The sequence below is a fragment of the Macaca nemestrina genome, chromosome 6, assembly GCF_043159975.1.
Source record: "Macaca nemestrina isolate mMacNem1 chromosome 6, mMacNem.hap1, whole genome shotgun sequence".
Lineage (NCBI taxonomy): Eukaryota > Metazoa > Chordata > Mammalia > Primates > Cercopithecidae > Macaca > Macaca nemestrina.
The window spans coordinates 143992971-144013735 of NC_092130.1; the positions used below are offsets into that span (position 1 = coordinate 143992971).

The 20765-nt window shown below is 40.7% G+C and overlaps 1 protein-coding gene across 8 annotated transcripts in view; it reads left to right on the forward strand.

The window, feature by feature from the left end:
- Positions 1 to 14560, forward strand: part of CPLANE1 (ciliogenesis and planar polarity effector complex subunit 1) — a 162316-nt gene extending 147756 nt beyond the window's left edge. For 7 of the 8 annotated variants that reach the window (XM_071099002.1, XM_071099005.1, XM_071099007.1 and 4 more), the window contains 4 exons: positions 1249 to 1373; positions 6543 to 6632; positions 13453 to 13631; positions 14208 to 14560. In XM_071099002.1, the coding sequence (XP_070955103.1) occupies positions 1249 to 1373; positions 6543 to 6632; positions 13453 to 13631; positions 14208 to 14384 (571 nt within the window). In that variant the 3' untranslated portion in view covers positions 14385 to 14560. The remainder of the gene's footprint in view (positions 1 to 1248; positions 1374 to 6542; positions 6633 to 13452; positions 13632 to 14207) is intronic. The other variant, XM_071099006.1, reaches the window with a different exon arrangement.
- Positions 14561 to 20765: the final 6205 nt, after the last annotated feature.

Sequence of the window (20765 nt, forward strand, 5' to 3'; positions counted from 1 at the left end):
GATAATGTCAGGCCTGATAAGAAGAAATGTAGCACTTTTGTGACCTAAGTTCAGTGCATTTGCATTTACCCTGCTTAGAGTTGTGATGATAAAGTGAAGGAAAAAAAGTAGTCTCATAATCATGAGGTCTTTATACATTGATATAATCACCAAGGAAAAAGGCAGAAATTGTGTTACATTTCTCACTAAGCTTACAGAGCATTTAGGTATTCCAGAAGTATGAAATTTAATATGTGTGCAGTCCTGTTTTATTTAGTTGTTGTTAATATTTGCCTCTGTAATTTGCCTCCTAACTGCTCATCCTGTTTTTCCATTTGTCGTCTCTCTTGCAGAAACAGCCAGTCCCCAGCTGCTTACCACTTCCCTTTCTGCTACCCACCCCAGACCTGCCCAGTTATGCTCATTGAACTGTAGCTAGTATTATGTATTTTACTTTAATCACCTACAGAGGGGTTATATGTGAGTTCATTAGGCAGTAATTAATTAAACATAGAATGCTGAAGAATACTACCCAAGTATAAAATTTCTTACGCATGGTCAACAAACATGCAAAGTTCTATTGATATCTGTTGGTGATCATAAGGTGAACATGAATTGGAGTACAGTGTTGTTAAGCATCACCACCTTTGACAAAATGAATTATTAGAATTATAAACATAATCACATAATTTAAGAGCCTAGAGGAGATACTACCAACACAAACCCAGATGTAATCAGATCATTTGTGTGTGTACTGTGGAGTTTACTTCAAATACCAAAGAATCCCATTGAGACTTTTCTAGAATAAAGCAGGGATTAAATACATATATAACTGCCCAGTATATGGATAATTTGAAATGGGGAGTGAGATAACCACAAAAAAATTTTGTGAAAAAAATGAAGTTTGAGGTATAAGATACAAAGAATAATTTGTTGAGAGTTATATGTTAAGTGTATCACTGAGGTACAGAATAGGCAGTATCAAGTGAATATAATCTGAGCTATATTTTGGTCCATTTTTTTTCTTTAAAGTAACAGGGTTTTGCTCTGTCACCCAGGCTGGAGTGCAGTGGCATTCACAGGTGCAATCATGGCACACCACAGCTTGACCCTCTGGGTTCCAGTGATCCTCCTGTCTCACCCTCCCCAGGAGCTGGGGCTGTAGGCCTGTGCTGCTGTGCCCAGCTTAATTTAGGCTTTTTGAAATATTAAAGTTTATCACTGATATGAGATTCTAGGAATATAATAATTATGTGATTTCTACTATAGAGAGAATCAACACGGTTACAGTTTTCTAATAAATCGACCTGGAAAAGTCAAATATATGTCCAAACCAAGTTACATCCATAAGAGAAAGTCTTTTGGGCAACCTCAAGGCTCACCTTGGCCACATGGTAAGACTTAAAGCTTTTTTGTAAATTGTCTGATTTGGACCTATTCCTTCTTGTCTCCAAAGTTGTGTTTTCATTAGTAAAAGGTATAAGTCTTAGTAAAGAGGAGTTCTGATTTGAACAGAATGCAAAGCATTGATAAAGACTTAGCTGTAATTTTTTTTTTTTTTTCTGCTTTGAAGTAAGGCCCTAGGAATTTTTCTAAGTGAATGGCTTTGTTTTTTTTTTTGAGGCGGAGTCTCGCTCTCTCGCCCAGGCTGGAGTGCAGTGGTGAGATCTCGGCTCACTGCAAGCTTCGCCTCCCGGGTTCACGCCATTCTCCTGCCTCAGCCTCCCAAGTAGCTGGGACTACAGGCGCCTATCACCATGCCTGGCTAATTTTTTGTATATTTTAGTAGAGATGGGTTTCACTGTGTTAACCAGGATGGTCTTGATCTCCTGACCTGGTGATCCACCTGCCTCTGCCTCCCAAAGTGCTGGAATTACAGGTGTGAGCCACCATGCCCGGCCTTGAATGACTTTTTTTTTATTTTTCATTTTTTTGAGACGGAGTTTTGCTTTTGTTTCCCAGGCTGGAGTGCCAGTAGTATGACCTCGGCTTACTACAACCTCCGCCTCCTGTGTTCAAGCGATTTTCCTGCCTCGGCCTCCCAAATAGCTGGGATTACAGGTATGCACCACCATGCCTGGCTAATTTTGTATTTTTAGGAGAGACGGGGTTTCTCCATGTTGGTCAGGCTGGTCTCAAACTCCTGACCTTGGGTGATCCGCCTGCCTTGGCCTCCCAAAGTGCTGAGATTACAGGCGTGAGCCGCTGCAGCTGGCCGAATGGCTTTTTTATAATAGCATTTGAAGACTCAGGGTATTAGATATAACTTTTTTGGAAGTCTGTTTCTTTTGTATATCTGGTTAAAGATGTAGGCATTTGAACAAATCAAGTTCTGATAGATTGCAGGATGAATACATCACAGAAGAGAAATGCTAAGAAGCTCAGATTGAAATAATGTCATGTTTTTATCCTTTGAAAATTTTCCACATTTCAAGGTATATCCATTATTTACTAACCTTTCTTTAGTTAATTGTGCCATATTTGAGTTTTGATTACTAAAGTAAAACAGTTATTTGTAATATGTTTATATATTGAGAATGTATTATAATAGCTGACATGTAATATAAATGTATACATTTACAAATACAAAATAAGCCCAGTGCGGTGGCTCATGTCTGTAATCCCAGCACTTTGGGAGGCCGAGGCGGGCAGATCACAAGGTCAAGAGACTGAGAACATCCTGGCCAACATGGTGAAACCCTGTCTCTACTAAAAATACTAAAATTAGCTGGGCATGGTGGTGTGCGCCTGTAGTCCCGGCTACTCTGGAGGCTGAAGCAGGAGAATCGCTTGAACCTAAGAGGCGGAGGTTGCAGTGAGCTGAGATCGCGCCACTGCACTCCAGCCTGGTGACAGAGCGAGACTCTGTCTCAAAAAAAAAAAAAAAAGGTAAAATAACAACTAATTATGTGGCAGGTTCTGTTTATGTTCTTTAATTACAACCCTGTGAGATAGGTGCTATTATGTTCCCACTTTAAAGACGAGGAAACCAAGGCAGAGAGAAAGCTCAAATAATTGCCCAAGATCATACAACTAGGAAGTGGTAGAGCCAAGATTTAATCCTAGGGTTGGGTCTAGAGCCTACACACATAGAACCAACACTTCAATATGCTGCCTCAATTTAGAACATTGAAATTTCCATAAATCCCAATTCTTTAGATGAAACCCTTCGTGATTTGGTTAGCTCTTGGCTTTTTTTTTTTTTTTTTGAGACAGAGTCTGTCACCCAGTCTGGAGTGCTGTGCCATAATCTTGACTCATGGAACCTTTGCCTCCTAGGCTCAACAGCCGTCTCCCACCTCAACCTCCTGAATAGCTGTGATTATAGGTGTATGCTACCATTCTCAGCTAATTTTTGTTTATTTGTTCGTTTTTTGTAGAGATAGGGGGGTCTCGCTGTGTTGCCCAGGCTGGTCTTGAACTCCTGAGCTCAAGCATCTACCCACCTCAGCCTCCCGAAGTGCCAGGATTACAGGTGTGAGCTATCATGCCTGACCAGCTCTTGGCTTTTTTGATTGACAAATTACAGTAAGAAAATACTGCTCTTTTAAAACTGAAATTTCAAAATAGTGAACCATACTTTTTAAAAAATATATTATTTTACACCTGATATATTTGCCAGAATTAAACACATATCTAAAATTGTCAAGGTTTTAAGAACATCTGATGGTTTCTTAACATCTGATGAAAAAGTCTTGAATTATACAGAAATATGTCTTCCTGTTATATATGTTCAATTTCAAATCTTTATTTTTACCTTGTGCTTTGACAGTTGCTATGGCCTTAGCCTGTCTTTCCGTTAATCTCACCTGCCCTTGCTGGATTATGCTGAGGAGGTGCTCCTGCTACTCCTGGTCTCAGGAACCCTCAGCAACACTCATACCCACGCAGAAACGTCTAGACCCTCTGCTTGGCCTTCAGGCATCCTCTGTGTGTTCTCCTGCTTCCTTGACCTCCTTTCCCCATAGAACCTGTGCTGCTCAGCAGCTTGTTTTCCAACCACATGACGTGATTTGTGCTCCCTTATACCTTGAATGTCTCACTTCTGTGTGTCTCAAGACATTCCTAATCTTAATTATTTAGTTTGTCCAATCTGATATAATCAATTTGAAATTCTACATTCTCATTTCTGAATTGAGGCTTATATTTAATCTGCATGGTTGCTATGAGAATTAGAGACAATGGTGGCCAAAGTAGTTATTTTTCTGTTCTTTGAACCCTTAGTCACATGTTTATGTCCCTCTTGAAGCACTACAACAGGCGTCCTGTTATTGTTACCTGTAAACTTCATGCCCCATACTAGAATACTTTGCAGCAGTATTCCCTTATTCATCTTCATATTACCCCTCACATTGAATAAATGAAATACTCAAACATTGAACAAATAGATAACTGGAAAAAATAGTTATTGAGCTTTTTGCCTAAGCATAGCTATTTATAAACAAATTATTGTTCAAGGATATTAATAGGCAGGTATTACAGTATTTATACCACGTCAGAGAATAATACCATATGCCTGGCTATTGTCCTGTCTTTTAATGCAAAGATAAAAGAGGCAGCTTGAGTGCTTGTGGATATTCTGACTTCTCTGCCTCAGTAGAGCAGGCTGTGGCTCCCCTTGTTCTTGTGGCCTCTGTCACACCCGGACCCAACCATTTCACCTGGCTACATTCAGAAGTTTCAGGTCCCCCAGTGTTTGGGAGAATGAAGGGAAACCCAGGCAAGACTGATTCCAGACCTTTTCCTAGTCAGTGATACAGATAACCTGAACTCACATAGGTCAAGTTCAGTCACTGCACATGTGGGGAGGTGAGGCTCCATCAAGATTTTCAAATGCACTGCAGTTCATTTGTAAATGAAGAGTTTTTCTTAATGTACTTGGGAGTTTGACTGTATGTTGCTTTCTATCTTGTGAAGCAGTATGTAGTTTTTGGCTAATTTCTTCAGCCCTGCTTCCATACTGTTAGGAGTTTGTTTGTTTGTTTTGACACAGGAACTCACTCTGTCACCCAGATGGAAGTGCAGTGGTGTGATCATGGCTCACTGCAACCTTGACCTCCCTGGCTCAGATGATCCTCCCACTTCAGCCTTTTTTTGTTTCTGTTTTTTTTGTTTGTTTGTTTTTTTGAGGCAGAGTCTTGCTCTGTCACCCAGACTGGAGTGCAGTGGTGTGATCTCAGCTCACTGCAACCTCTGCCCTCTAGGTTCAAGCAATTCTCCTGCCTCAGCCTTCGGAGTAACGGGGACTACAGGCTCACACCACCATGCCCAACTAATTTTTGTATTTTTTAGTAGAGACAGGGTTTCACCATGTTGGCCAGGCTGGTCACAAACTCCTGGCCTCAAGTGATCTGCCAGCTTTGGCCTCCCAAAATGATGGGATTACAGGCATGAGCCACCGTGCCTAGTGGTGTGTTAGACACCTCAGCCTCTTGAATGGCTGGGACTACTGGTGAGCACCACCACACCCAGGTAATTTTTAATTTTTTTCATAGAGATGGAGTCTTGCCATGTTGTCCAGGCTGTTCTCAAACTCCTGGGCTCAAGCAGTCTTCCCACGTTGGCCTCCCAAAGTGCAAGAATTACAGGCATAAGCCACCATGCCTGGCCAGGAGTAGTTTGTGTTATTGTTGCTTGTTTTATGTTTAGTTCTGTCAACTACAGTACAAAGATTACGTGATTAGTAACCGAGAAGCATCTTAGGCATAAAGAAGTAAAAGTCAGCTGGGCATGGTGGCTCACGCCTGTAATCCCAGCACTTTGGGAGGCTGAGGCAGGCGGATCACGAGGTCAGATGATCGAGACCATCCTGGCCCACATAGTGAAACCCCATCTCTAATAAAAATACAAAAAAGTTGCCGGGCCCACGCACCAGCAGTCCTAGCTGCTTGGGAGGCCGAGGCAGGGGAATTGCTTGACCCTGGGAGGCGGAGGTTGCAGTGAGCAGAGATTGCACCACTGTACTCCAGCTTGGTGACAGAGCGAGACTCCATCTCAAAAAAAAAAAAAAAAAAAGAAATAAAAGTCTAAGTTTTAAAATCCCCTGAACTTAGGTTTATATCCCAGCTCTGCTGCTGATTTTTGCCCTCAGATAAGTTATCTGAAACCTACCTCATAGAGTTGTTGAGGATTATATTAATAAGAGAACATATTGTATAACATGGAAGTAAATGATTGTTATTAATCTTTGAGTTTAAGAAACTAATCATTCTGTTGATAAAATTTAACTTGGCATTTTGTCTAGGTGTTTACTGCTAAGAGGTGTATTATGTTCCTAGCTTTTCCAGTTGCCAGAAATGTCAAAACACATGTGCCATTTGAAACAAGAGTATGGCTGTGCTTGAAGGATACCAGGTGTCAAAGCAGAGTGTTCCCTTTCTTTGTCTGCACTTATGTTTTGCCGCCTTGGTTCAAACCAGCCACCATTTATTGGGCCCCTACTGTGAATAGGTCTTGGTGAGCAGATTCAGAGCTGATCAGGAGAAGATGTCTGTCCTCAAATAACTCACTATATATAAAAATAATGAATGCCTATGGAAGGTTAATAATGTTTGTCTGTACAGGAACTGCCACTTTCACCATACAGAAAAAAGCTGGTGAAGCCAAAGCATCAGTAAGAAAGGCTATGCAGTCTCCAGTTACCTTCCGAAAAGGTAAGGGATAAAGAAGATAAAGTTCTCAGACTTAATACTAAATTTTCTTTTTTTTTTTTTTTGAGACAGAGTCTCACTCTGTTGCCCAGGCTGGAGTGCAATGGTGCGATCTCGGCTCCTGGGTTCAAGCGATTCTCCTGCCTCAGCCTCCCCAGTAGCTGGGATTACAGGTGCCCACCACCGCACCCAGTTAATTTTTGTATTTTTCGTAGAGATGGGGTTTTGCCATGTTGGCCAGGCTGGTCTTGAACTCCTGACCTCAGGTGATCTACCCATCTTGGCCTCCCAAAGTCCTGTGACTATGCCTGGGCTTTAGCATGAGCCACTGTGCCTGGCCCTTAATACTAAATTTTTAAAAATTATAAATCACTCAATTTCAAATCTAGATTTCAGAATGGATGGTGTGACTCTGTGCTGCAGTGGTTCAGAGAGGAAGTTTTGGAGTAGCTTTATGGAATCAAGTTAACCACTTACTCTGTAACCTTACACAAATTTCTAACCCATTTATGTATCCTTAATTTTCTCACCTGGAAAATACAGATTATAATAGTGAGGATATATGTAACTACCTTGGTAGGTGAACAGGGTAACTATTATCCGTATCTTACTATGAGAACAGACATAGAGAAGTTAAATGACCTGTTCAGATCTCCTTAAAACAATAACAATAGTAGCTAACAGGTATAGAGCATTTACTGTATGCCAGGCATTATGTTCACACCTCATGTGCATTATCTCACTTGATCCTCATATTAAACCCAACGAAATCTGTGCAGTTATCCCCTATTGAAAGAACAGAACTAAATTTGGTAGGGGTAATTATTTTTTAAAAACCCACTGATTTGGCTGGGTGCGGTAGCTCATGCCTGTAATCTTAGCACTTTGGGAGGCCAAGGCGGGTGGATCATGAGGTCAAGAAATCGAGACCATCCTGGCCAACATGGTGAAATCCCGTCTGTACTAAAAATACAGAAATTAGCTGGGCGTGGTGGCATGCACCTGTAGTCCCAGCTACTCAGGAGGCTGAGGCAGAAGAATCGCTTGAACCCAGCAGGTGGAGGTTGCAGTGAGCCGAAATTGCACCACTGCACTCCAGCCTGGCAACAGAGTGAGACTCTGTCTCAAAACAAAACAAAACAAACCCCACTAATTTATATGTACTGTGAAAAATGATGAGAAATACGAAGTAATTAGCCTAGGCTTGGTATTATGCCTCTTTCTCTACTACTAGCTCATTACTTTGCAGATCCGTCGTTCAGTTTACCCCATCTCTTTTTACCTATGTCTAATCCATTATTTAACTCATTTATCAACTTTTGAATGTCTATGGCTGTATTTTCTAGACGATGTATTTGATACTTTTCCTACTCTTTTCCCCATGTACGCATTAAAACCCAAGTTTCTGGTCATTTGGATCAATTTGAATCCTCAAAGCATCATTTCCTGTGCTTGTGTATTAGTCTGTTCTCACGCTGCTAATACATACCCAAGACTGGGTAATTTAAAAGGGAGGTTTAATGGACTCACAGTTTCACATGGCTATGGAGGCCTCACAATCATGGTAAAAGGCAAAGGAGAAGCAAAGTCAAGTCTTACATGGTGGCAGGCAAGAGAGCATATTCAGGGAAACTCCCTTTTATAAAACCATCAGATCTCATGAGAACTCACTATCACAAGAACAGCAGCATGAAGGTAACTGCCCCCATGATTCAATTACCTCCCACCTGGCCACAGCACATGGGAATTATGGGAACTACAATTCAAGATGAGTTTTGGTTGGGGACACAGCCAAACTTTATCAGCTTCTGAATCCCATGCTAGCTTTTCTCTTTTTCAAAGTCTTTCCTTTTTATCCATTATGAATTATTTTCTAGTTTAGAGTACTCAATAGCTTTTTATTCTTTTCAAAGCAAATATCTAGCAATGTCTAGTTCAACAGATAAAATGTTCCCCAAATACAATGTTACCTCTCAAAACAGTTGAAATTATTTGTACCATTATATTGTTTTGTTTTTGAAAGTCCCAGAGATCCAGGGTTTTGTGTTCTTGAGGTCATTATAATGTAACATGAGGCCTTGCCCATAGAAAGCTGTACATACTTGTTTCATTGTTCAATGGTAACCCTGCCTCTGAAAGTTAGAAATGTGTATGACTCCAAGTTTCTAGCTTAAGTGCTTAGATAGACTGTGACCCACAAATTGACACAAGTAGAGCAAGAAAAGAAGCAGGATTTTCTTTGGGAATGGTGGAGGTAATAGGTTTAGTTTTATCATCCAGTTTCAGATTTCTCAGGCTAGACTCTGTAGACACTGTTTGGTGTTATGTTATAAAGAAACTGAGTGTCAGTGCCCATCATCCTAGAGAAAGAGTACTTCCTTTCTGAGGGAAGCCAGTGTACTTGGCAGCCTGGTTTCTGCTGTGGGGTGTCATCTTGATCTATAACTTACCTTTCACTCTAGAAAGCTTTCACTGTCCAATGGGGCAGGACAGTTTACCTCGAAAAGACTTATGCATGCTCAGTTTCACAGAAAGTTTCTCATATTTTATATATATATATATATATATATATTTTTTTTTTTTTTTTTTTTTTTTTTTTTTTTTTTTGAGACGGAGTCTCGCTCTGTCGCCCAGGCTGGAGTGCAGTGGCCGGATCTCAGCTCACTGCAAGCTCCGCCTCCCGGGTTTACGCCATTCTCCTGCCTCAGCCTCCCAAGTAGCTGGGACTATAGGCGCCCGCCATCTCGCCTGGCTAGTTTTTTGTAGTTTTTAGTAGAGACGGGTTTCACTGTGTTAGCCGGGATGGTCTTGATCTCCTGACCTTGTGATCCGCCCGTCTCGGCCTCCCAATCATATTATATTTTTATCTCAAATTGGATATCCCAGATAAACCTTAGAAAAATGCATTATGATCTGAAAGGAAGGAAATTACAAAACCATCTCTAGGTAAAGCAAGGTGAGAGAAACCCAGTGATAGCCTCTCAAGGTTTGTAATACCCCATAGGTGAAGATTTATCCTAAAATGCAAGACTCTTAACTGTAATTTTAGTAGACTAGGTAGTGGTTTGATTTTGTCATTCTTTCTAGCTGGCAATAATCATGTTCATTTGACAAAGCAAAAGTGTCAATGTCTAGATACCAAATTAATTGTAGCCAAGATGGGGTTGGGATTAGTTGATGTTTGTAGTCTTTGCTGATCTCTAGTCATATCATGAATACTTGAAGGATACTTCAGCACCCCACCTCCACTTGTTCCCATCTGCTTTGAAGTGGAAGCCTACTCTTGTGGTTGTGTTGCTTAACCACTCATTGGTTTCTCTTTCAGTCTCACTTTTTCTGTTTTAACGACTGTTTTCCTTTTTACCACAGTATTTGTTCTCCTATGCATTCCTGTCATCTGCTTGTAGATTTTTTTCCTTTATAAGGTTTTTCATAATTTGTTCCTTATTAATATTTACTGAAATATTTACTGAAATAATTATTTACTGAATAATATTTACTGAAAAATAATTTACTGAATTATTTTAACATGGGACTTCCAGTGGCATTTCAAAATACTCTCTGATGTCTTTAAGTAGCAGAAAAAATGTCAAACCTTTTCAACTAGAACATAGCTCTCACATTGGATATTACAGTGGCAGGTGCTACCAAATGATGTTAGCTTTGTTTCTTTTTCAGACTCTTGGGGCTAGTCAAAAGAAAAATCCCTAAGCTGTCTATACCACTGCTCCCTTCCCTTTGGCACTAATCCAGGAAGAAGCTTTTGGAAAGCTGCCACCTTGTGGATGCAAATTAATAGATCTATTCATATTTTACTTATAGATATGAAGATGATCTTAAAGGGCCCTCTAGGTATTATTATTCCTTCACCCTAAAGAATAGAAAGTAGGCTAGGCGTGGTGGCTCACGCCTGTAATCCTGGCACTTTGAGAGGCCGAGGCAGGCAGATCATGAGGTCAGGAGATCGAGACTATCCTGGTTAACACGGTGAAACCCCATCTCTACTAAAAATACAAAAAAAAAAAAAAATTAGCTGGGCATGGTGGCAGGCACCTGTAGTCCCAGCTACTCAGGAGGCTGAGGCAGGAGAATGACGTGAACCCATGAAGCAGAGCTTGCAGTGAGATCGCGCCACTGCACTCCAGCCTGGGTGACAGAGTGAGACTCTGTCTCAAAACAAAAAAAAGAGTAGAAAGTTAATACATTAGCCCAGGTTCTAGGGTGGATCATCTCCATCATCTTGGGCAAATTGCATAACCTCTCTAAGCCTAACTTTCCTCACTTGCAAAATGGGCATAATAATGCTTTCTCCATAGAACTGTCAGGAAGAGTATTCACTCAGCAACTGCCCATTGAGCTCCTACAACATACCAGGCACTATTACTCATGAACAACACAGAAAGCAGCACATCAGTAAGGGAGAATGAGGCTGGCTAGTTGGAACTACTCTAGCAAGGGTGGTTGAAGGTCTCTTTGAGAAGGTAAAACTCTTACTCCAGCTCTTAGTATGAAGCAAATTAAAAATTAAATAAAAATTTAGAAAAAGAGAAGGTGATGTTGAAGTGAAGATCTTGAATGATGAAAAGGAGATTGTTAGGTAAAGATAAGGCAAAACAGTTTCAGGCAGAAGTTCAAAGTTCTGGTAAGAGTGTTATATAAAGATAAGGCAGAACAGGAAGTTCAGAGCCCTGGTACAGAAACAAAGTTGGTATGGCAGAAAAGATCAATATGGAAAAGTGACGAGAGATATGGTGGAAGAGATGGGCTAGATACTGTAGGCTAAGGCAAGGAGTTTGTATTTTACTTGAGATCCAGTGAGACTCCATTTTAGGCAATTAAGCAGAGAGATAATATAATTTATGTTTTAGAACATGTGGAAAAAAAGAAGACGGCATACAAGGATAGATTGCTTGGGCTAGGGTTTTAACAGTGGAGATGGGGGAAACTGTTTGATTTAGATATATTTTGAAGATAGACAAAATTAGGACTTGCTGATGATTGGACATGTATAAGAAAGAAGGATGAGGCAGGGCACAGTGGCTCACGACTGTAATCCCAGCAGGTTGGGAGGCTGAGGCAGGCAGATCACTTGAGGCCAGGAGTTCCAGACCAGCCTGGCCAACATGGTGAAACCCCATCTCTACTAAAGATACCAAAATTAGCTGGGCATGATGGCACATGCCTGTAATCCCAGCTACTCGGGAGGCTGAGACAGGAGAATCACTTGAATCCGGGAGGCGGAGGTTGCAGCGAGCTGAAATCGCACCACTACACTGCAGCCTGGGGACAGAGTGAGATTCCGTCTCAAAAAAAAAAAAAAAAGAAAGAAAAACTACTGGATTTTAACCTGAGTGTCTCCTGGGATGGGGCAGTTTAGGGGTAAAAATTAACAGTGTGGTTTTGGACCTGTTAAAGTTCAGATGTTTATTGCACATCCAAGCAAAGATTTTAAGAAGGGGCAGTTAGCTTTATGAGACTGGAGGTACAGGTTTTAGAGAGTTATCAGCATGTAGGTGATATTTAAAGCCATGGAACTAAATGAAGTTAGCTAGGGAAAGCAGAGGTGTGTTAGAAAATCCAAAGACCAGGCATGAATGTCTGGTAAGTTCAAGGGACTGAATGTAAAAGTGCTTATTAGCCCATACTAAATGCCAAAGTGTGTGCTGTGATTGTTTTGGGGGCTTTATTTCTTGGAGATACCCTCAGCTTCAAGTACATAAGGTTGGTAGAGTTACAAAAGACAAAGAGGGCCCAAACTTCAGCACTGTCCTACCTCTTCTTCCTGCTTCAGGGAGCCACGTGACTGCTTGTTTGGGATCTATATTTACTTCCCATTTGCCCCATGTCTTGGGTGTTTCTTCATGAAATCACCTTGAAGGGTAGAACATGCTGTGACACTGGCTTTGGAACATTGTGTTAGGTGAGGTAGGCTCCTCTAGGGCTTTGTGCGGAGAAACCTTATTGGTTTGTGGGTTTACTAAGCTGCTTCTGGGCATTAGCTGGAATGAAAGTTTCTTTTCAACAAATACTGATACATGCAGTAAGAAGAAAGAGGGTCATAATGTGTTGTCACCACATTCACTGTGATGCCTTTGCCCAAAGGCAGATTGTAAGCATTAAGCCTGGGTGAAGATGCCCAAAGCATTGCTTCTAAGAAGTTTTCACGGCCGGGCGCGGTGGCTCACGCCTGTAATCCCAGCACTTTGGGAGGCCGAGGCGGGCGGATCATGAGGTCAGCAGATCGAGAACATCCTGGCTAACACGGTGAAACCTCGTCTCTACTAAAAATATAAAAAAATTAGCCGGACATGGTGGCGGGCGCCTGTAGTCCCAGCTATTGGGCAAGCTGAGGCAGGAGAATGGCGTGAACCTGGGAGGCGTGGCTTGCAGTGAGCTGAGATCGCGCCACTGCACTCCTGCCTGGGAGACAGAGCAAGACTCCATCTCAAAAAAAAAAAAGAAGTTTTCACAAGACTATCCGTAAAAGACAGGGAAGGCACAGGTTTCAGAGTTCACCCAACTTTGATGTGAAGACCTCTCCACAGTTCTGTTATATCTGTGGCCTCTCCTCACTAAATTTTCTTGTCTTAGAGATTAATTACTAATAGTTTTCAAATCCAAAGAAGGCTGGAATTCATTTTCCATCTCGTACACTGACAGGACACGAATTGTTCGAACCCTAAAGTGAACCATATCCAGACCTTATGATTTGAATATTATTTAAAATGTGACTACCTTTGCTTTGATGATAAAAGTCACAATTAACAAATAAGTCAATCAATCAATCAATCCCAATGTATGCTTTGTTCTTACCCCTTAAAAGGCTCTAATGCTCCGTGTCGTAGTCAGCAGCATACAAAAAAACATGGAAATGCTGGACTTGCACCTCAGACCAAGCAGGTGTGTGTGGAGTATGAGAGAGAGGAGACTGTGGTGAGTCCCTGGACGATACCTTCAGAAATCCGTAAGATTCTTCATGACAGCCACAATTCCCTTCTACAAGTAAGCATTGTTCTAGATTTTGTTTGTCTAGTGATTACTCTATGTTCTTCAGGTTTTTTGTTTGTTTTTTAGTTTGTTTTTTTGTGGGATGTGGAAATACTGAAAGGTTGTTAGGTCAGTTTGAAATCGTGATGCAAAGCATCTTCCCTTTTGGCTTAGTACTCCAGCATTTATCTTTCAGAATTCTCTGTGACTGTATTTTTTAACTAAAAAATGACCAAAATATAAGAACATAAAATTGTACTACAAGTATCAACATCCATTCTTCCCTGTCTTTGAATCCAGTGCCAGCATCTTGTTGTGTGAGATGATGTTCAGCTCTTGTCCATCTGGATGTGCTGGGCAATCACAGCCCTATTTCCTGGCACATTTCCTTCAGCCCTTTGATGGATGAGCAACTCTAGAATTTTTGAAAGCTTATTTCCTATTTCCTGGCACATTTCCTTCAGCCCTTTGATGGATGAACAACTCTAGAATTTTTGAAAGCTTAGTTCACATTCCAGGTTTTTTTGTTTTTGTTTTTCTGTTTGTTTTTAGGGGCTAGGACCACAACTGACTGTCTTTTCAATTCAATAGGACTTGTCTCCAACTGAAGAGGAAGAGCCAGAGCATCCTTTTGGGGTGGGCGGCATGGACAGCGTGTCTGAGAGCACTGGCAGCATCCTCAGCAAGCTGGACTGGAATGCCATCGAAGACATGGTGGCCAGCGTGGAGGACCAGGGCCTGTCTGTCCACTGGGCCCTGGACCTGTAAGACCTGGATATCATTCTGTTTCCATACACAGGCCAGCACCTCAGTAATGTGGTTCTGAAAGATTAACAGGTTTAAGGGACAGAAGCAATGAAAGAAGCAATGTGAATTTTCCATCTGCTATCATATTGTTACCTGGATTAGCCATTTCAAGAGGAAAAATAAACATTTCTCAATAACTTTGCCTTCATGGGGAAAAGGTTGACTATTGATATATTATATGTTTTTGTATTTGATGCATCATTAAGCATAATTTTTAAAATGATAAGTACCTTTCAAGCCAAGTTTGCATAACCTACTTTCAATAAAACATTCTATCTTGCCTCCTCCTTTATTACCCTCTGAGTTTTGAGAAACAACCATATATAGATTAATCTAATAGGGAAAAAAATTCTTTTCTTTGAGAAGAAAATCACAGTCTCACCTGAGAACTCAATTATGAACCCTATTTTAAAACACCTATGCAGGGTTTAGCCTAGGAGTGAAAAGAAAGACCAACTACATTTTACCAACCATGAATTTCTAAATTAGCCAAGTTTCATGGAGGCCAGGAGATCTTCTGTCTTCTGCCCTGCAGCCTGAAGCCTTGGAGGAAGAAACAGGTGTGGATGCTTTGGGCAGGAAAGTAGGGGAATATGACTCCATGCTCTAGAAGGCTTATCTTAAATTTGTAGTAACCATGGTACAGAGACCTGGTTAGTTTTTGGTATTGAGCTCCAACAGTATTATAGTTTTAAGAGATAATTTTTTTGCCGGGCGCGGTGGCTCAAGCCTGTAATCCCAGCACTTTGGGAGGCTGAGACGGGCGGATCACGAGGTCAGGAGATCGAGACCATCCTGGCTAACACAGTGAAACCCCGTCTCTACTAAAAAATACAAAAAACTAGCCGGGCGAGTTGGCGGGCGCCTGTAGTCCCAGCTACTCGGGAGGCTGAGGCAGGAGAATGGCATAGACCCGGGAGGCGGAGCTTGCAGTGAGCTGAGATCCGGCCACTGCACTCCAGCCTGGGCGACAGAGCGAGACTCCGTCTCCAAAACAAAATAATAATAAAAAAAAAAATTAAAAAAAAAAAAAAAAAGAGATAATTTTTATGAGAATTGACTCAGAACCAGGATCCTTCAACTATTTCATCAATGTTTGGTATAATATCAAAGCACACTATTATCTGAAAAAGCAATTAAATACCCCTTTTTTCCAAATATCTACCTGTGTGAAGCCAGATTTTACAACATATGCAGCAAGTTGAATGCAGAAGCAGGTATGGTAATTCAGCTGCCTTCTATTAATTTGTTGAACTATAAAACAGTGCCACTCTCCTTACTAAATTGTTTTAGAAAATAACTTTATATGCTAACATTATTATTAATTGTCATTTAATTGTCATTGTCATTTAAAATATTACAATGTTTTCTGTTTCTTTTTTGTGTATTCTATGGGTATTGATACATGATAGTTGTACATTTTTAATGGGGTGCATGTGATATTTTAATACATGCATACAATGTTTAGCAATGAAATCAGGGTAATTGGGATATTCATCACCTCAAACATTTATCATTATTTGTGTTAGAAACATTCCAAACCTTTTCTTCTAGCTATTTATCCATTGTTGGATACTTATATCAATTTTATATCTTAGCTGTTGTGAATAGAGCTGCAATAAATGTGGGAGTGCAGATATCTCTTTGATATACTGATTTTCTTTCTTTTGGATATATACCCAGCCATGGGATTGCTGGATCATATGGTAGTTCTATTTTTAATTATTTGAGGAACCTCCATACTGTTTTCCATAGCTGCTATACTAATTTGCATTCCCACCAAGGCTGTATGAGCATTCCCCTTTATCTGTATGCCCACAAGCATTTATTTTCCATCTTTTCTATAGTAGTCATTTTAACCGGGGTGCAATGATACCTCATTATGATATTGACTTGCATTTTTCTGATGATAGTAGTATCGAGCATTTTTTCATATACCTGTTGGCCATTTGTATGTCATTTTTAAGAAATGTCCATTCAGATATTTTGTCCATTTTGTAGTAGGATTCTTTTTTGTTACTAAATTCTTTATATAAGTTCTTTATATATTGCGGTTATTAATCCTTTGTTGGAGGGGTAGCTGGCAAATATTTTCTCCCATTCTTTAGGTTGTCTTTTCACTTGTTAATTGTTTTCTTTGCTGTGCAGAAGCTTTTCAGCTTGATGTAATTCTATTTGTCAATTTTTGCTTTCATTGCCTGTGCTTTTGAGGTTTTACTCAGAAAAAAATCTCTGCCTAGATGAGTGTCCTGAAACACTTCCCAAATGTTTTTTTCAAGCAGTTTCATAGTTTCAGTTCTCACATTTAAGTCTAATCTATTTTGGTTTTATATATGATTTATACGGATGTAGTTTCATTCTTCTACAATGGACATCTAGTTTTCTTGGCAGCATTTATTGAAGAGGAGGGTATCCTTTCCCCATTGTATGTTCTTGATGTCTTTGCCAAAAATGAGCTGACTGTAAATGCATGGATTTATTGATAGTTCTTTTTTTTTTCTTTGAGACAGGATCTCACTTTGTTCTCCAGGCTGGAGTGCAGTGGTGTGATGTTGGCTCACTGCAGCCTTGACCTCCCAGGCTCAAGCGATCCTCCCACCTCGACCACCCAAGTAGCTGGGACTAGGTGCATGCCACCATGCCTAGCTAATTTTTTGTGATTTTCATAGAGACAGTGTTTCATGTTGCCCAGGCTCCTCTGGAACTCCTGAGTTCCAGTGATCCTCCCACCTTGGCCTCCCAAAATGCTTGGATTAGAGGGATGGGCCACCGCACCCAACCTATTGATGGGTTCTTTATTCTGTTCTATTGGTCTATGTGTTTTTATGCCAGTTCCGTGCTGTTTTTGTTATTATAACTGTGTAATAATAACACATGGAGAGATGGAATTTCACTCTTGTCGCCCAAGCTGGAGTGCAATGGCACAATCTCGGCTCACTGCAACCTCCGCCTCCCGGGTTTAAGTGATTCTTCTGCCTCAGTCTCCTGAGTAGCTGGGACTACAGGCACCTGCCACCATGCTTAGCTAGTGTGTGTGTGTGTGTGTGTGTTAGTAGAGATGGGGTTTCACAATGTTGACCAGGGTGGTCTCAAACTCCTTACCTCAGGTGATCTGCCTGCCTTGGCCTCCCAAAGTGCTGGGATTACAGGCATGAGCTACCACACTCAGCTGAATTATGGTGTATTATTATTATTATTTTTTAGACAGAGTCTCACTTTGTCACCCAGGCTGGAGTCTAGTGGCGCAATCTTGGCTTACTACAACCTCTTCCTCCCGGGTTCAAGCGATTCGTGTGCCTCAGCCACCTGAGTAGCTGGGACTAAAGGCACGTGCCATCATGCCCGGCTACTTTTCTGTATTTTTAGTAGAGATGGGGTTTCAGCTTGTTGACCAGGCTGGTCTCTTAACTCCTGACCTCAGGTGATCAGTCCCCCTAGACCTCCCAAACTGCTGGAATTACAGGCATGAGCCACCGCACCTATCCTGGAGCATAGTTAGAACCCAATGCAGAGACTCTAAGAACCATGGTAAAACTACAGGAGCTGATAACCAGAATAACCAGTTTAGAGAGGAACAAAACTGACCTGATAGAGCTGAAAAACACAACACAAGAAATTTACTGTGCAGTCACAAGTATCAGTAACAGAATAGGCCAAGTGGAGAAAAGAATCTCAGCTTGAAGACTATCTTTCTGAAATAAAACAGGCAGACAAGAATAAAGAAAAGAGAGTGAAAAGGAACTAATAAAACTCCGAGAAATATGAGATTATGTAAAAAGACATCCTGTGACTGGGGTACCTGAAAGAGATGGGGAGAATGGAACCAAGTTGGAAAACACACTTCAGGATATCATCCAGGAGAACTTCCCCAACCTAGCAAGACAGGCCAACATTCAAATTCAGGAAATCCAGAGAACCCCAGTAAGATACTTTACAAGAAAACCCCAAAACACACCATCATCACATTTGCCAAGGTCAAAATGAAAGAAGAAGTGTTAAGGGCAGCCATAGAGGCCAGGTCACCTAAAAAAGTAAGCCTATCAGACTAACAGCACATCTCTTAGTGGAAACCCAACAAGCCAGAAGAGATTGGGGGCCAATATTCAACATTCTTAAAGAAAAGAGTTACCAACCCAGAATTTCATATTCGGCCAAACTAAGCTTCATAAATGAAAGAGAAATAAGCTCCTTTTCAGACAAGCAAATGCTGAGCGAATACATCTCCACCAAGCCTGCCTTGCAAGAGCTCCTGAAGGAAGTACTAGATGTGGAAAGGAAAAACCATTAACAGCCACTTTAAAAGCACACTGAAGTATACACATCAGTGACACTATGAAGGAACCACATAAAAAGTCTGCAAAATAACCAGTTAGCATCATGATGACAGGATCAGATTCACACATAAAAATATTAACCTTAAATGTAAATGGGCTTAATGCCCCAATTAAAAGACATAAAATGGCAAACTGGATAGAGTCAAGCCCCATCAGTATTCTGTCTTCAAAAGACACATGTCATCCAAAAACACACATATGCTCAAAATAAAGGGAGGGAGGAAAAATGGAAAACAGAAAAAAGCTGGGGTCACAATCCTGGTTTCTGACAAAACAGACTTTAAACCAACAAAGATAAAAAAAGAAGGCCATTACATAGTGGTAAAGGGTTCAATTCATCAAGAGCTAACTATCCTAAATATATGTGCACCCAATATAGGAGCACTCAAATTCATAAAGTTCTTAGAGACCTTCAAAGAGACTTAGATTCCCACACAGTAATAGTGGACACTTTAACACCCCACTGACAATATTAGATCATCAAGACAGAAAATTAACAAAGATATTCAGGACCTGAACTCAGCTCTGGATCAAGTGGACCTGATAGATATCTACAGAACTCTCCATTCCAAAACAACAGAATATACATTATTCTCATCACATGGCACTCTAAAATTGATCACGTAATTGGAAGTAAAACACCCCTCAGCAAATGCGAAAGAACTGAAATCAAACTGCTCAGACCACAGCACAATCAAGTTAGAACTCAAGAAACTCACTCAAAACCACACAACTACATGGAAATTGAACAACTTGCACCTGAATGACTCTTGAGTAAATGAAATTAAGGCAGAAACCAAGAAGTTGTTTGAAACTAGTGAGAACAAAGAGACAATGTACCAGAATCTCTGGGACACAGCTAAAACAGTGTTAACGAAGTTTATAGCACTAAATCCCCACAACAAAAAGATCTCAAAGCAACAACCTAACATCACAACTAAACTAGAGTCCAGGCATGGTGGCTCATGCCTGTGATCCCAGCACTTTGGGAGGCCGAGGTGGGTGGAATGGTTGAGCTCAGGAGTTTGAGACCAGCCTGGTTAACATGGTGAAACCCTGCCTCTACTAAAATTACAAAAATTAGCCGGGCATGATGGTGCATGCCTGTAATTCCAGCTACTTGGGAGGCTGAGGCAGGAGAATTGCTTGAACCTGAGAGATGAAGGTTTCAGTGAACCAAGATTGCACCACTACACTCCAGCCTGGGCAACAGAGCGAGACTCCATCTCAAAAAACAAACAAAAGCTAGAGAACCAATGGCATACAAATCCCAAAGCTAGCAGGAGACAAGGAATAACCAAGATCAGAGCAGAACTGAAGGAAATAGAGACATGAAAAAAACCCTTCAAAAATTAATCCAGTTTTTTTTTAATTAATAGACTGCTAGCTAGAATAAGAAGAAAAGAGAGAACCAAATAGACACAATGAGAAATGATAAAGGGGATATCACCACTGATCCCACAGAAATACAAACAACCATAGAGAATACTATAAACACCTCTATGCACATAAATTAGAAAATCTTGAAGAAATAGATAAATTCCTGGACATATACACCCTCCCAAGACGGAACCAGGAAGAAATTGAATTCCTGAATAGATCAAGAACAATTTCTGAAATTGAGTCACTTATAAATAGCCTACCAACCAAAATAAGCCCAGGACCAGACGGATTTACAGCTGAATTTTAAAAGAGGTACAAAGAAGAGCTAGTACCATTTTTACTGAAACTATTTCAAGCAATTGAAAAGGAGCAACTCCTCCCTCATTTTATAAGGCCAGCATCATCCTAATTCCAAAACCTGGCAGAGATACAACAAAAAAAGAAAACTTCAGGCCAATATCCCTGATGAACATTGATGCAAAAATTCTCAATAATACTAATAGTGGCAAACCAAATCCAGCAGCACATCAAAAAGCTTATCCACCATGATCAAGTTGGCTTCCTCCCCAGGATGCCAGGTTGATTCAACATATGCAAATCAATAAATGTAATTCACATAAACAGA